The following is a 17,312-nucleotide window of genomic DNA, read 5'->3' as shown; positions in this document are numbered from 1 at the left end:
GCCTGCTTGAACCGAGGACTTGCCTGCAAGTTTTGCTATTTAAATGTTGGAGGGGGGCGCATGCCACTGCTCGGCTGGAAACGTGCGTGAAGACAGGTTTATTTTTGCTTTTGTATTATTATAATCTGAGCTACATACACGGAGAATTTGATGATGATTTAGTTATTGTAATCTTCCCTGCGCGTAATTGTGGCGCGTCAAGTTCCGTGCGTAATGGTTCACGCTCCACAGAACTGTCACAACGAATTAATGAGGACTGCACTATCATTCCATTTACTTTTTTGACAACCTGTCTAACACGATTTACCACAGCTGTCATGTGAAGATCTCCGCTCGTGCCGGATTTTTTTAATTTTATTTTGGATTGTCACTGTTTCAACTGATTTGAACGACATGGAACCACGGACTTTTACCTGCAAGCACTGATGAGTTTTGGACTTATATATATCCAGCAAACGAGTTTCGTTTGAAGCTGAGAGGACTTGGAAGCAGAGGGTGGGGGATATTTTTTTCTAGGCCCGACAACGGCGAATTAGCGGAGTATTCATGAATCAATATTTGAATTACTACAAAATGAGGCTGAGAACATCGAGGTTTGGTTATCTGTAAGTGTACCAGAATTTATCTTTTTATCTATTTATTGATGCATCTCTTTATCTATTTATGTATTTATTTATTCGTTTTTTTTATCCGTTTATCGATTTATCTATGTATTTATGATTTATCTATTTATTTATCCATTCATTCATTCATTCATTCATTCATTTCTTCATTCATTCATTTACTATCTTTCTTTTTCTCAGGTTACTGCAGTTCACAGCGCTTTGCTTTTACGCACAGGTAACCAAATTTCACTTCCGCAACACTTTTTATTCGAATTGGAATTGTATTTATTGTCATTGGTTTGTGATAACAACATCGTAAACATTGTCGGAACGTCACAAAGACTTAAAATAATAAAAAGAAAACAAAACAAAAGAATGTCACAATTAATTGGGCAAATATTTTTAGGCTCGTGCTTGGAGCGTGGCCTAAAATCATGTCAAATAAAAAATAAGAACACACACAGTATTAGAATTACATTTTTCTTTATTGTCAGTGGTGACAACGTTGTGGACATTGTTTGCAACAAAATTAAACATGCAGAATCAACTTGTTATACAGATTTTAGAGAGAAATTAAGATACAAAAGAATGGCAGCATAAAAAGGCAAATTATTTGCAGGGTATTGCTTGAAGGCTAGCTTAAGTTACAATAAAAGTGCAATAAAATAGTGCATCGTAAGAATAGAATAGAATAGAATAGAATGGCATTTATTGTCATTGTAACATACAACAAATTTAAAAAGATGGGTCAAGGACATTTATATAATAAAGTAGTCGATGAAAAGAAGTACAATAACATTTAGCAGCAACAAAATTAAGTCGAAAAATACATTTTTTTCTACACAATACCAATTTTTCAAAACAACAGATTTTTGAGGGTGGTGATGGGGAAGAAACTGATCTGATAAACTAGAATTAAACACGCTGATCACTCCCACAGGTAACACCTGAGCACATTGCACGTATGCATTTGGCTCCAATAATAATGAAAACGTTATATTAGAAGGCAAAAACTGGCAACAATTCAAACATCTTGAAAAAGTGGCAAGATCCCACTTTGACAGGTGATTGTTAAAACATATGTGGCGCGGGAGTCCGGGAGGGGGTGAAAGATCACTGCTGGTAAAGGAAAATAACGATCAGGGGAATTGTCATCCCCGAGGGTCCCAGAACCGTTCCATTAAAGGAGCCGCAAAGGCCCGCAAAATCAAGCGAATAATTTGGCGTTTGTGGAAAAAAAAAAATTGGAACCAACGCGTGTGCTTGCTGTTGTCCTGCAGAACACAGTGCAGTCTCCTCCTAATTTCAAGCACCATGTCACCGAGCAGAGTCGGCTTTCGGACCGGATGAGCCGCCGCTTGACTCGAACCTACCAACTTTACAGCCGAACCAGCGGAAAACACGTCCAGGTTCTGTCCAACAAGAGGATCAACGCCAACGGCGACGACGGAGCAGCGCACGGTAATATATCGCAACACGCGTTAGAGACATCTTAGCAGCGAAACACAAATATCCGTAGAGATTTCGTTCTGTTTTATTGAAAGATCTTGAGGCACACCCTCCGTCAAAAATGTCTCAAATGATATAAATTCCTGACACTGGTTTCATGTTCTGATGTCTTGAAAATCTTATATCATCATCTAACCTAAGGCATTTTTCTTAATTAGGTTTGTTTTATAAATCTTAAATGATCAGGTTGCCTATAGCAGGCATGACAAACCCAGTTTGGCCCGGGGGCCGCATACAGGCTTTCTTTTCTCAGGTGGGCCGTAAAGATAAATCTCAACGCTAAATATTTTGTTTCGAGTTTCAGTAGTATGCTTCATCATTCAGACTACATTTGTTGCCTACCGGACAAATTATAATCACAGATTAGAAGGACAACACAATTATTCACAATGAAAATAATATTTTCATCTTTGGCATTGAATGTGTCGTATAAAGGGACAGTGTGTTATAGTGTCTCATAGTGGTACAAAGCTACATTGATTTGAATACTAACAAAAATAAATGAACTATGATACCAATATTAATTCTTCAAGAAATTTGTATTTGTTTTACATAGTAGAATCCCTACCTAAGTTCAAAGCCATGTTTGTCTGGCAAGTTGCTGCTACGCTTTGCTCCATGGCACTGGTTCTCGTTTCCATTACACAATACAGTGCCATCTAGTGGTGGAATATTATAAACTGGGGCTTTTACAATTTGTTTAATTCAATAGTTCAGTAAATGCAGTTTTACATATGAACCAACTCACCACAAACATCACAAACATAAACAAACTCAAGTGGGAGCTATGGATATAAATATGCTGGCCTCAATTTTCATACTGCTTTGAAATAAATAAAGAAGAATAAAAAATAAGAGTTTTAGTATAGTGAACGGGCAATAATATTAGATCAAACTACTAGGCTGGACCTGCCAAAAGCTGAGAAAACACTGCACATTATTCTGTTTGGCAAGAAACCAGACTAGAATTCAGCTCATTCACAGCTTTACTGTCCTCTGCCGTTAGGAGGTAGCATTTGATTTGTATTTTCAAAAAAAGCATAACTTTGAAATGGCCAGAGACCTGCTTTTTTTCTTGACATACTCAGAAATTTATGGAGGGCAGAGTTAAATCATCCAATGGGCCTGGTCCGGCCCTGGGGCCGTACGATGGACAAGGCTGGTATAAAGTTTTCTTATTATCTGTGGTTGTTGCGGCTCAGGAGGCAATACAGAATATTTATTTTTTGTCAACTTCATCTTTCACCCAGGGGGGGGGTCCAATGTGGTACTCCCAGGCACCAGGTAGCCCCATTAGACCACCTGAGTAGGCCGCAGACTGGTTCTGAAAATATATCTCAGGGTCATCGTTATTTTTTATAGAAAATTTGATCGAATGAAGTTTAGTAGTTGACTGAAGCCCTGTTACCCTGTAATAACCAAAAGACAGTAATACATAACATAGTAATAACATGGTGTTATTTATGTGTTTTATTTTTAGAAAAATAGCAAAAGTAAGACTTGAAATGAGCAAAATTGATCAGCAAGTGGAACAAAATTATTTTTACTACATTCCATGGTTCTTTTATTTTATAAACTGAGAAAATAATAATTCCAGTCAGCCAAATAATATCCCTCTTTTTCAGTGATCACACACAATGCCAATTCGTGAAGTTGCAAAACCGTGAAAAGTAAACCATGTTTTAGCTATGGATTACTGTACTGTTATTTTTACAGTTTAATCGAAAAAAATTAATCATCTAACTAGACTATAATATAAATCCCGATTTAAGTGTGTGTGTTTATGTTGATATGTGGCGTATAGGCTCCGAAACAGCTGGACCGATTTTTGTGAAAATTTACACAATAGTATTTTAGGCTTCTGGGAGTGTCTTTAGCTAGATTTTGTGTCAAAGCACCACCAATATATACCAACGAAATCGATAAACATCTGCTTTCCTGTACAAGCCACTCTGGAGCTGCATGCAGGCATACTTCTTTTGCACTTCCTAGTGGCTCCCTGGTGCTTTTTTTAACAAACCATGGCTCCAACAACGTTGCTCAAGTAGAATACCCGGCACTACCCTGATCTGGCAAGCCCGGTAACACTAAGCCCGAGCGATTGTGCTTGTTAAATATATTATCATGTACTACCCCATGAGTATAAAATTACCTTATTTTTTGCACTATAAGGCACATGGAAATAAATCCACAGTAAGAGCTGGGGTTGCATTAACATAATTACTTAAATTCAAATTTAAAAATACATTTTATTGAACATAAATAAACATCATGATATCTCGTTTCACCATTAAAATAAATTAATTCATGCAAAGATGTTTACTGTACTGTATTAACTCTGAAGTATCCACTTTTTTGCTAGCCAAACAGCTAAGCTAAAACATGCTGACAACAATTCAAACACAAGCATGTAATATTGTACAAAAAGTTGCCATAAACAAAAATCTTCATTCAAGTAATCAAAATACTTTTTATCTCAACAATTATTGTCCCAAGTAAAAACAAAAGAGAGTTTGCAACAAGCGCTTGAAATTTGGCGTCTGACTTGCCGCCCAAGTTCTGTACTTCTCATCTGCGTACCAAAAACAAAACATAAAGACCACTCTATATATTTCTCAAAGGCAGAACATTTACAGTATACAGTATCATTTACTTGTAACTATATAAGGTGCACCGGATGATAAGGGGCACTCACAATTTAAAATTTTCAGTTGAGCCTTGTGGTCGGGAAAATACGGTATATATAAAAGAAAAAAATAGCAATGAAATATACTTCTGTATTAAAGAAGTATGTAGGCAAGTTTTGAGGGACTTTCTGTACAAACATGCTACAAAATCGGGGACACTTTTTGAAATGTTCTTGAATCTTGGTTTCCTGTAGAGTGGAAGACCCTATGGTGAGCATGAGTTGAAAGAGCAAAAAACGAAGTCAAAAATAAAAAATGTTTTGAATATTGCTGTGTCCACACAACAAAAAAAGCTGAAGACAAAACTAAAAATAGAGTGATAATTAAATTAAACACTTGTTAAAGTGTCACCTTTTGCACTGAATTGATGTTGCTTTAAAACTCCATAGGGTTGAATATCTACCCATCTAGCAGCTTTAAAAAACACACACACTTTGAAGTGTTATTAAAGCTCATGTTTTTAAATAGTTAAATTGTTTATTAAATACGGGGTTTCACCAATTGCATCAATTTTAAAGTAAGATCAGAAAATGTTTTATGAGTGGTAAATTAACATCTTTTCAATATTTACAATGACCTGGTATGCTCCAAGGCTTTGACACTAAGTGTTATTTTTTCTATTGTTCTAAATTAGCAGTCATGAGTGCAGATGCATTAACATTTACAGTGTTAGTCTAGATTTGTGATTTTGCTGTCTGAAATATAAATATTTCTCCAAATTCACCCGTTTATTACTCTTTAAACATGACAATTTTAAATGATGGCATCACGTTTTACTGTGCTTTTAAGAGTCATTGCATTGTTTTAACTTATACTCAGTGGTTGAAATCCAACAGTGCACAAAATGTATGTGGTGAAAACCTTTTTTTGTTGTTGTTGGTTTTGGCTGCCTCTAGAACAGGGGTGGGAAAACCTATTGAGTTGCAGAAGAATAATTTAGTGCTTTTTAAAAAAAACATATTTCTTATTTGTGGAGAAAACACACTAAGGGACATTGGGGACATTACACTTTTTGGTCAGTCGTACTTTTTGACCATTTTATATATAGATATTATATTAGTTGGGCAGGCCGAATGAAAAAGCCTAACTGGATGCATGTGGCCCACGGGCCAAATTTTGCCCAGCTCTAGAAGAACACGGGACATAATCGGTGACTGATACTGAAAGCTGAAATTAAGCGTCAACATTTTAACTTATGACTTTAAAGGTGGGGGGTGTCGTTTGAGGTGTCCTAAAATACTTGAAAGTACAATTTTTTTAGTTAAATATAAGTTAGGAATGGTCTACTGAGGTCAAAGAGCATTCATCATTTTTTTCCACCGTGCCTATCGTTTTTTATCTTACATTTAGCAAAGCTGTTCGGGACACGCAACTCATGAGGTAGGAGGAAAAGGGGTTGGGAGGTGGAGAGTGACCTTATGCTCGTCAGTGCAGTTTGTTTTGCTAATATAGCAAGAAAATTATGAAAATAAGAAAAGGCCATTTTCAAATACAGTCCAAACACCAACTGAAACCCCCAAAAAGATGAAAAAAGAAGAGTTTATTGGAGCGTGTCTAAGAAATGCATTTACTTGACTGGGACACACGAGGAACTTGACTGAGGCTGCAATGATGACACAAGCCAGGAGATGGCGAAGGCAAGTAGAATAGTTGGATGGGCAAAAAATATTTTCCACCATCTCTGCGATCAACTGTGTCATGTTTTTGGGGTATCTCTGTCCAGCCTTGACACACGCCTACAAATGGGGTGCCTCTTTTCTGGTAGCCTCATTTGAAGTGGGTCACAGCAACATTTTTACTCAGCTATTTGCAGTTCCGAGATCAGTGTGTTTTCAAATCTCCGCTTAACAACATGACATAAAAACGCCCCAGTCTCCTTATTATCGTGTTTGTGTTTGTTTATGCAGCCAAGCTGGAAGTGGAGACGGACTCTTTTGGGAGTCGAGTGCGGATCCGAGGAGTGAAGAGCGGCTACTACATTTGCATGAATAAGCGAGGGAAGCTTATCGGAAAGGTGAACAGCACAGAATGCCGCAAAGCATTTGGCGATGAAAATAATCCTCCTGTTTAAATGGTTTGTGCGTGACTCAGATTCCAATTTTTTTTTCAATAAAGGCGTAGGGAGGAAATGTTTAAGAGAGCAGCTGTTGGGAAATCACTGATGGGCGGCAAGCAGGTATTTGAAGCTGGAGACATAACGAAATGCTGGGACGTTCCAAACACTTAGTCATGCGCCACATCTGAACGATAGTCAAAAACAAAAGGGAAAAGTCAAGTCACATTTATTTGTATAGCCCTAAATAAAAAAATGTCTCATAGGGCTGAAGACCACAGACCACCATATCCTCATATGAAACCTACATGAAGGCAAGGACAAACTAAAAAACATCATCCATGTATCACCTATAGATTCCAGTCCTACAGTAGAAGAGAGAAAAGAGCTTTGAAACTAAGATAGATGGAGTAAAAGACAGTTGGTAGATGGCCACTTTGTAGACAATGCAAATATGTGATACTAGACTTTAGACCAGGGGTCACAAACATGGTGCCCGTGGGAAACAGGCTACCCCCTGAGGACCTGTTCTGAAGATAGATATCCAGTGGTGTGTTTGAAAAATTCTGGGTGAAGTGCTACTAAATACTTATAATTGTTGCCATGTTTCTTATGCTAGGTGTTGGGTTAGGGTCAGGAGCTAGGAGCTAGCGTTTGGGGTCCAAATAAGGGTTTTACACTTACTTTATGGTTCCAAAATAGGATTGGGGCTAGTGTAGAAAACTAATATTTAGACTTCTTATTTGAGTAATAAACTTAATTTAGAGTTCTGAAATAGGCTCGGGGCTAGGGTTACAACAGCGTTAGATGTAGGTCTAGGGTAAGGAACTAGGGTTTGAGCTCTATATTAGGATTCTAAACTGAATGTAGGGTTTCAAAATAGGTTAAGAGCTAGGGTTATGGTTTAAAACAGTGTTGGGGCTAGGGTTACAGCTAGAGTTAGGTGTAGGGGTAGGGTTAAGCGCGAGGGTTTGTGATGCAAGCTAAGGTTTTAAACCTGTTTTAGGGTTCCCAAATAAGGTTGGGGCTAGAGTTAGAGTTCAAAACTAAGGTATAAGCTCCTGATTTTTTATTGGTTGACTGAGTTTATTTAACCCTACTTCCAATAATTAGCCTGTTGATAGCATAGTAACAACATAGCAATTACAAGATAGTTTGTCCTTTTTTAGAAACACATTTTAAACTGGGTGCCCTTTAACAAAAAAATAGCTCGCCACTTGAAAGGATTGGAAACCTCTGGTCTAGACAAACATTTTAAAAATGTTCACTATACATTGATAAAGCGGGAACTCTCCTTGTGTAGCAATATGAGAGTTTAGCTTTTGGATTTATGTATGTGGTACCCTTTTGTTTTTATCCATCCTGGGGGAAGAGACTTTGTGGCATAGCCAAACTAAAAAAAACCCGCTCATCTGTGATCGTCTGTTAATTCAAGGAAAGACAAACTGTTTCGGTTTCACAAAGCAAAGGAAAGGAAAGATTAAATAAATCGGAGTACGCCTTGGAGATCTGAGTTGCCAAGTTGTTATGTTGTGGTAGGCACCAAATAACCGTTGTTAATGGGTCAATTTTGAGTCCTGACCACCCAAAAAAGTCATAATTCAGAATCACAAGAAATGTTTCCTTCAAAATTAATCATCTCAGAACATAATTGTAATATAACGATGAAATATGTAGAGATTTTATGCAAAACTAAATAATATTTCCTCACATTTTGCATGTTTAAAAATTTGGGAATACCTTCAGGCTTACCCATGTTGTTGCACCTTGATTAGAACTTACAGTATTTCAAGTAAGTACGGTCCTCACTTTTCTGCAAATATTTTGTTATATTTAATAGAACATCACTAAAGAAACATCGCTTTGACACAATAAAAATAAGTACGTAAACAAAGGCCATGGCTTACTGGAAGGATATCCTTTGGTCTGATAAAACACAGATTAATTTATTTGGCCCAGATCGTGAAAAGCATGTGTGGCAACAACCAGGTGAGAAGTACAAACATGTTTGTGCCGTACTTTAAGTCAAGCGTGGTGTTTGGAGTGTCATGGTTTGGGGCAGCAAGAGTGCAACTGTAGTTGTCAAGTTGCATTTCATTGAGGAAAACATGAACTCAAGCATGTACTGTGAAATACTGGAGCCAGGAATGATCCCCTCCCTCCAGAAACTAGGTCAGAGAGCAATGTTCATGCCTGACAATGACCCCGAATACACCTCTAAGATGACCAAGGCTTTTCTAAAGGGGCTAAGGTTAAAGGGGATTGACAGGCCAAGCATGTCTTCTGATCTAAACCCAGGTAGAACATCATTGGGGCATCCTCAAGCGGAAGGTGGAGAAGTACAACATCCCAAATATCCCCCAGCTCAGCCATGTTGTGCCAAAGGAGTTGAAGAGCATTCCAGTGGCAATTTATGAGGCCCTGGTAAAATCTATGGCAAGGAGGATTAAGGTGGTTCTACAAAATCATGTTGGCCACACAAAATATTTACTTTTACTTCAGGGTGTACTCACTTTTGTTACCAGGGGTTTAGCTACTATTGGCTATATTTTGAGTTTTATTGAGGGAAAAAATAAATTAACTTATACACATCGACTGTAAGATTTACACAGATTACCTTTCATTGTGTCAAAGTGACATTTCTTCATCCATCCATCCATCCATTATCTGCACCGCTTATCCTCAGTAGAGTCACGTGGGTCCTGGAGCCTGGAGCCCATCCCAGCCATCCTCGGGTAGTGGGCAGGGGACATCCTGAACTGGTTGCCAGCCAGTCGCCGGGCACACAGGGACAGACAATTAGCTCACTCATTCACACCTAGGGACGATTTGGACTGGCCAATTAACCTGACATGCATGTTTTTTGAATGTGGGAGGATGCCCAGAGGAAACCCACGCAAGCACGGGGAGAACATGCAAACTCCACACAGGAGGTTCGATCTCATGACTTTAGAACTGTGCCACACACGCGCTAACCACTGCGCCGCCGTGCTGCCCCCGACATTTCTTCAGTGTTGTTCAATTTAACATAATGATGAAATCTCTGCAGAAATGTGAGGAGTGTACTAACTTTTGTAACGTACTGTTTACTATACATTTTTACAATTTGTGGTACTCAACATCATGTACCTCTTCTCCATTCTCCTCCCCCCAACAGAAGAAGGGAAGAGGCAAAGACTGTATCTTCACTGAGATTGTTCTGGAAAATAACTACACAGCGCTCCAGAACGCCAAATACGAGGGCTGGTACATGGCTTTCACGCGCAAGGGCCGCCCCAGGAAAGCCTCCAAGACCAAACAGCACCAGCGAGAGGCCCATTTCATGAAGCGGCTACCTAGGGGCCACTTGCTGAGCGAGAGGAGACCATTTGATGTACTGCCGCTCTCCGTTCTTCCTTTGAGCAAGCGGACTAAACATCAGCAGCGCTCCGTGCAACGTTGAAGGCCGACAATGTGCACAAACCATCATGGACAGACCGCATGGAGAGACAGAAAACGGGGCTGCGGGGGAGCTAGGAAATCACCTGCCACTTTATCAATCATTTTGTAGACTCCTTACATCTTTCTATGCTGGAAAAAACAGTTGGGTCAGAAACAACCCAATTTCGAAGAGAGGTCGATCCACTACTCGGAGTAGTTGTCGCAACTGGGGTTGTTTTGCACATCATCATTATAAAAATGGATATACTTTTATTTAAACCTGTAAGGGTCAGCGCTGTAAAAGGTGCAGATTTTTCACTATCTGCAAAACTTTGGCAGAGCAAGAACACTTTGTTACCTTGGAGTAAATTTAATAACAAATTTCATAAAATTTCACTAAAAAGATTTTTTTTGCAAATATTTCTGTTTTTCTCCAAAGCTTTCCTTTAAAACCTTCTCAGTAGTTCAAAAAATCATTTTTTTCTTTATCTGTGTCTTACAGGGTTAAAACAACCTCCAGAAATTGGGACACTATGTTCAAAACGACAGCCACAGCAATGTCATTTATTTTCAAAAAAAAATAGGTTGCTTCTAAAATGACTCTAAAATTGGGCAATTTTGTACAAATCAACCTGTAAAATTGTGTTTTCATTTAAAGGGACTGTGTATATTGTTTAGCATCCCCCGGTGGTTAAAAATCAATCATTTAAAATAAGCACTGTTGATTTCAATTATGAGCAAAAATACACGAACCATCATATAAACATGTTTTAAAAATACTTGTATTTATTTTCATAGCCTCACCTAGGGAGAGCTGATATATTTGTCCACCATCTTGCTGCTACGGTTACTCAAATATCATAAAAAGTCTGGGCAAAAAATGAAAAGTAAAATGGTTTTGGTCACTTTAAGTGTTCATAGTTTTTTTTCTTCGTTGTGCATTTTAGCTCTCATTTTCTGTTGAACTACACCATACAGGCACATCTAGTGGTCAATTAGTACACACTGTCCCTTCAAAGGAAAATCATCCACAACTGGGTAATTTTTAAATAGAACACCAACCACAAATAACTGTTAAATGATTTAAACAACCCTCCCTTTATTTACCGTATTTTCCGCACTATAAGGCGCACTGGGTTATAGGGCACACCTCGAAAAAATAGTTTTCGGTCCTATATTTGACATACATAAGATGCACCGGATTATAAGGCGCTACAATGGGAACGTCGACAAAACAGTCAGATGGTTCGGTCAAACTTATTACCCCCTTAACATTCCCGAAGCTTGCAAAGACGCAAATACGTGTCGAGAACATGTGCGGATGCGGTGTCCGTACGATGTCACTCAAATGCATCGTTCCAGGTTAAAGTCTTGGGATTCAAGAAATGCCAACCCTTCCTAAGTTTCTATTTTCGCTCGCAACTTTACTTTGCATATGACAATAAACACTTGGAATTGAGTTTAATTTAAAAATAGACACTCCATTCCATCCATTATCTGCACCGCTTATCACAGAAACATCGAGTTCTGTCTGAAACAAGATACAGGGAAAATATATAGCCGAAGTAGCTCACCGAAGTCGTTGTGTTCAATAATAATGTGCAGCCATGGTCCTCTTATATGCGTGAGTTTAGTAAATCCAGGAGAATAAAATATTTACAAATACAGAATAGTAAAAAAATGCTTTCTGTATGCCGTCATCAATGTGCTATACGGATTCATCTTTTTCGGCCAATTGCAGGCTTTGTTTTGCTGCATCAGCCAATGCCAGCCTGTAAATGATAAAAAGGATCCGCCCCTTGACCTCCGAATAACTTTAGCCAATAGTGATCGATTCAACTGATGATTGACACATCTTTTTCGGCCAATTGCAGGCTTTGTTTTACAGCTTAAGCCTATGCCAGCCTGTAAATGATAAAAAGGATCCGCCCCTTGACCTCCGAATAACTTTAGCCAATAGTGATTGATTCAAATGATGATTGACACATTGGTTAGCCAATGAAACGCCGGTAAATAAATCCCAGCATACACCGCGGACTACTTGGCGTTCGGGGGGAAATCTAGTCGGCGGCTGCAAGTTAGTTGGAAGACTTTGCGATTTAATATTGATCCATAAATAAGGCGCACTGTATTATAAGGCGCATGGTCAGCTTTCGAAAAAAATTAAGACTTTTAGGTGCGCCTTATAGTGCGGAAAATACGGTAATTTAAAAAAACTTTCAAATTAGGTAATTTAAAACCCCAAAATTACCATAAATTGTGTCATTTATTTTCAAAGGAACACCCATAAATTAGTTCCTTTATAATGACCCCAAAATTTGGCCCTCTTTGTGCTAGACTTCCAAAATAAGTAAATTTTCTTAAATATTCCATCAAACTCGCTCATTATGTTTAAAACAAGCTCCCCAAAAATGCATCATTTAGTTTTAACGAGCCTCCACAAAATTGGTCACGTTTGTTAATAATAACCAGAAAAATGGGGTCCTAGAGTACGAAACAACCCAAAAAATTGGGTCATTTTTCGAAATAGAAAATGTCTCTGAATTGAAATTTTTGTTTTTTTAGTTTTTATTAAAAAAAAGCTCCTGAAATGTGCCATTTAGATTTATAGAACCTTTCAAATTAGTCAAATGTCTTCATAATAACACACAAAAAAATTGGATGCTGTGTAGAAAACAACCCCTAACTTTTCAATAAAAAGTGTCTCAAAAATGAGGTGTTTTGTATAAAATAAACCCCCGAAATGTGTAATTTCCCTTTAACAACCTCCAAAAATCGGTTCACTTTGCTCAAAATGTTTCACGAAAAAGTACTTTGTTAAAATGCAGCAAAAAAATGTGTCATTTGTTTTAAATAGCTAATGTGTTGGTTTATTAGAAGATCACACATATATTTGTTTTATTGTACAAAACATCCCCAAAAGAACTGATTCACTGTTTTAAAAACCCCAAAAAGTTGGGCCATTATTTTTAAACCCCAAAACGGTTGTTTAAAAAGGAATTTTTACTCAATTGTTTCTTTGACAGTGTATGCTGTGGCTTTTCTGTAAAAATGACTGTCTAATAATTGCATTAGAAGATAACTCAGTTAGAAGCAACCATTTTCTCATTAAATCAATTGGACGGATCGAAGAAAACGTAACTATTTTGGTGACTGAGAATGTTTAAAGTACAATGAAGCTAAACCCGGCAGCTATCTGTGACATTCTAAATCCCTCAAGGTCATTTTGTTCAACATCATTGAATATATTTTACTGTAAAAATGTAAATGACAAGAAATTGATATTTATTGTAGAGCGTATATTAAAACCACTAAAGAATTTCACTTCCTGCTTTTCTCCCGGGATTGTTTGGGAATCCTATGAACGCTTACACTGTCACGACCAGAACGGAATTTGGACCCAGATGCGTAACGTTAACCACAAGTTTATTGAAATATAGAGGAAAGGCCGCAATCCGGTGCTTGCTGGATGCGGGAAACAAGCTGCTCACAAAATCGGAACGTGTTCCGAATGCGGAAGTGATCTTCCGGAGCGGGAGATAGTAGAGTAGTAGCCGGGACAGGAGAACAAAATAGGGTCGGGCTCAAAAAACGAGTCGATAGCCGGGTTGGGAGATCAAAACGTTGTCGGGGTCAAAAAACGGGTCGTAGCCGGAGACAAACGGGGAAATCAGTAACGGACGGATGGAAAACGGGTGAAAAGGCAGGACAGACGGAAGTCAGAGTCAAAATGCTTGCCTTGTGGAAAAAGAGGTTCACTGACGGACTGAAAACAGGCAAGTGAAAGGACGGAGCCTAAGTAGGACGAGCAACCAATCAGGAAGCCAGCAGCGGCTGGCGCCAAACGAGCGGGCACAGGTGAAATTAATCAGTCATCATGACATATACCAGTAGGAATTAGAGAGTTCATTTTACGGCTAGTTATCTAAAGAATCATAGTAACAAGTTAGTTGTGGTAACTTAGGGCAAAAGGTATGACTATTTTATTGTATGTTATCATTTTTTGCATGAGCTATGAAGTTTAAATTTGCATTAAAGCCGATTTTTAAATAAGTTAGATTGATTTAAATAACAAGAAAAATACATTAATGATCAAAAATCTGCATTTTTACAAAATAATCTTAGGTCGAGATCTCATCTCATTAGCTGTACCGCTTATCCTTATTAGGATCGCAGGGGGGCTGGAGCCCATCCCAGCCATCACTGGGCAGTGGGCAGGGGACACCCTGAACTGGTTGCCAGCCAATTGCAGCCTAGGTCGAGATATTTGCAATTATTTTACATAAAATGAGCCCACAGCACAGCGGGTTGGTGGTTAGCATGCAGCCCCTCGGTGTGGGGGTCCAGGATTCAAGTCCAGCTGCCACAGCCACCCCTGTGTGGATTGCATGCTCTCGCCGTTCCTGCGTGTGTTTCCTCCAAAAACATGCATGTCAGGTTGATTGGCCGGTTCAAATTGTCCCTAGGTGTGAGTGAGCGAGTGAGCTGTCTGTCTCTCTGTGCCATGCGACACTGGCCATCTTGCTGCTACAGGCTACAAATATTTAACCTCATGAAAAGGTGGGTAACAGATGGTGTGGTTTTGGTCACATTGAGTCTCCGTAGTTTGCATTCTTCCTTTTGACTTTAGCACTTTTTTGGGTTGCCCACCAACTATATTTTACTGTAAAAATGTGAATGACAACAAATGTATATTTATTGTAGAGCATATATTTAAAGTCTCTGCTTTTTCTCCTGTGATTGTTTGGGAATCGAATGAATGCTTAGAACCCTGTTTCCTCCCGAAAAACCTGTTCCCCCCCTTGAAGTGGGAGACCCAGATAACTGAGGGGCAATATCTGTGACAGGCCACAGAGTTGAATGTGCTCAGCAAGTGAGACTTGGACCTGAATGCATTAAAAGCGATGAGGTCAGCCCACCATTTTGGGCCCAACAAAGGTTACCACCATGTCGTTGCATTTCTCACGATCGCGCACCGTAACCCTCTGATCAAATGGGCCTTTGTGAAAGCACATATAAAAGGGCATGTTATACAATAGTGGCTTCGAATAATAACACGAGGAGGGGTCAGTTATCAAAAAGAAGCCAGTCACACAGGGAGGGGTCGGAGGGGGATGTCGGCCGTAGGGAGGGGGTTAAAAAAAAACATTAGTAGCTGTTTGGCGAAATGTGGCACAGACTGAAAAGGGGGGGGTGACGGCTGGGAAGAGGCATTCGGGAGTGAAAGGGAGGCAGAAAAAGGAAGACTCTTCCCAGAAGCAGTTGAGCATGACTGGCGGAGGCCAAACGACAGGGGATGGCCGAGACCCTGGCTGCAGGGTCTCACACACCATGAGCTGGATGGTCAATTTGTGTGAGAGAAGGCAAGACTTTCTCGTAGAGGAGAGAAAGCGACTTGGTATCGATCTATTCCACACTTCATAGGATGTTCTCACGACCAGTTTTTGGAGTAACGCGCTGCACAGGAACACGTTCCTGGAACACAATGATCTTTCTCGGTAACAAGTACTGTAATGCGTTATTAATCACATTTTGTAACTCAGCTACCTCTACAACATGACACATTACTACTAGGTCCACTGCGATTTGGTAGTTGTTACTTCGCTCATGAAGTCACATAGCACCCTCCTTCCACCTGCAAGGCTGGGATGTTTATATCTACCGTATGTTCCCGATAATAAGTCTCAGTTACTTTCGATGAGACATATGTGTAATTAAGTCAAGTCACCTTTATTTGTATAGTTCTTAATCACAAAATGTCTCAAACGACTGCACAGGCCACAATTAAACTATACCCTAACCTTAAACCAACGTGCAGGCAAGGAAAAACCCAACAAGAGGATAATATGAAACCTTGAGAAAAAAACCTCCCAAGTGGTTATTCCTCTTCCAGGATGACCGGGCTGCAATAGTATTTGCATTTGGTAACAATAAACAAAACATAGTGAACATCGAGAAGAACACAGGTAATATGTAAAAATTGTCCTGAAAGTGCATGACAGCAACGACACCTCATAACACATCGCTATACCACTAAGTTTCATTTTCATTAACACCCGTACTGTATATCACTTCACATGTTCATGCTAAACTGCAAGAGGCCGCTCTAGGACACTGCATTGATTTCAACCTTGCCCTATTGTGGGTGGACATTTTTGGGAGAAGAAGAAAGAGGAACATCACTTTCTCCCGAGTTGGAGATGTTGTTTACAGGTCAAAAGCAAATGGTCTGCATTTATATAACACTTTTCAAGTCAATGAAGATTTTCCAAAGCGCTTTACAATGTGCTTGACACCCACCCTTTCACAGACACACTCACACACCGAGAGCGGCGACAGCCATGCAAGGTGCCTACTTGCTTATCAGGAGCACTATAAATTGAATTATGTATCAACTAAATGGATAATAATATTTTTATTTAACAAATAAGATTAATTTAAAGTGAAATGGGGAAAGGAAATTTCATATTATTAAGGAAAATAATAAGTGTGTTTAAATTTATCTTTACTTATTTTATTTTTTCATCTTCAGTAACATTTCCTGTCTTGACAAATTAGATAGAAAAGAAATTGTGAATCGTTTTGAAATTGAATTTTTGAAATATATTTTAAAGGTAATCTGATCTTGTTTTTTTATTTAAATAAAGGAGCCTTACAGTAACCGTCTACCATCTTGCTATTACAGGAACTCAAAAAAATAAAAACTAAACCATTTTGCGGGCCAAATTTTATACTGCCCCTGAGATGATTTCCATACATCATACATTATCATATACCAGGAATGTTTGTATATTTTTTTCACTATACAATAATTTTTGAAGAAAGTGTCGTTTATAGGTAAAAGATTTTTGGATTTTTTTTTATGTTTCAATCCAATTCTATTTAAAAATATATTCTATTTTGTCATGAAACAGAACAGGATCAGGACCCATACACGCGACGTTCTCAAACAAGCCTTTTATTTTATAGGAAATGGGGAGTCATACACGTTAGGCAGCGGTCTGGCGTGGAAAGACAGGAAGCCAGAGACTGACGAGA

The 17,312-nt window shown here is 38.8% G+C and overlaps 1 protein-coding gene across 1 annotated transcript; it reads left to right on the top strand.

Annotated features, from left to right (window-relative positions):
• The first annotated feature begins 505 nt into the window (after nt 1-505).
• Nucleotides 506-11,206, top strand: fgf8b (fibroblast growth factor 8b). The gene is made up of 5 exons (XM_088343174.1): nt 506-605; nt 804-840; nt 1,886-2,066; nt 6,709-6,815; nt 10,012-11,206. The coding sequence occupies exons 1-5, from the start codon at nt 547-549 to the stop codon at nt 10,294-10,296; spliced, it is 669 nt and encodes a 222-aa protein (XP_088199300.1). The 5' UTR covers nt 506-546; the 3' UTR covers nt 10,297-11,206.
• The last annotated feature ends 6,106 nt before the right edge of the window (nt 11,207-17,312 follow it).

Source organism: Urocampus carinirostris, chromosome 8 (genome assembly GCF_059441175.1).
Source record: "Urocampus carinirostris isolate Australia breed hairy pipefish chromosome 8, RoL_Ucar_1.0, whole genome shotgun sequence".
In the NCBI taxonomy this organism is placed as follows: domain Eukaryota; kingdom Metazoa; phylum Chordata; class Actinopteri; order Syngnathiformes; family Syngnathidae; genus Urocampus; species Urocampus carinirostris.
This window is presented reverse-complemented; position numbering and strand designations above follow the sequence as displayed.

What these genes read in the sequence shown, in the direction of transcription:
- fgf8b (XM_088343174.1), top strand. Translation starts at nt 547, where the DNA reads ATGAATCAATATTTGAATTACTACAAAATGAGGCTGAGAACATCGAGG. An exon ending in CGCTTTGCTTTTACGCACAG is followed by an intron (nt 841 to 1,885) that starts GTAACCAAATTT and finishes GTTGTCCTGCAG; the next exon opens with AACACAGTGCAGTCTCCTCC. An exon ending in GAGGGAAGCTTATCGGAAAG is followed by an intron (nt 6,816 to 10,011) that starts GTGAACAGCACA and finishes TCCCCCCAACAG; the next exon opens with AAGAAGGGAAGAGGCAAAGA.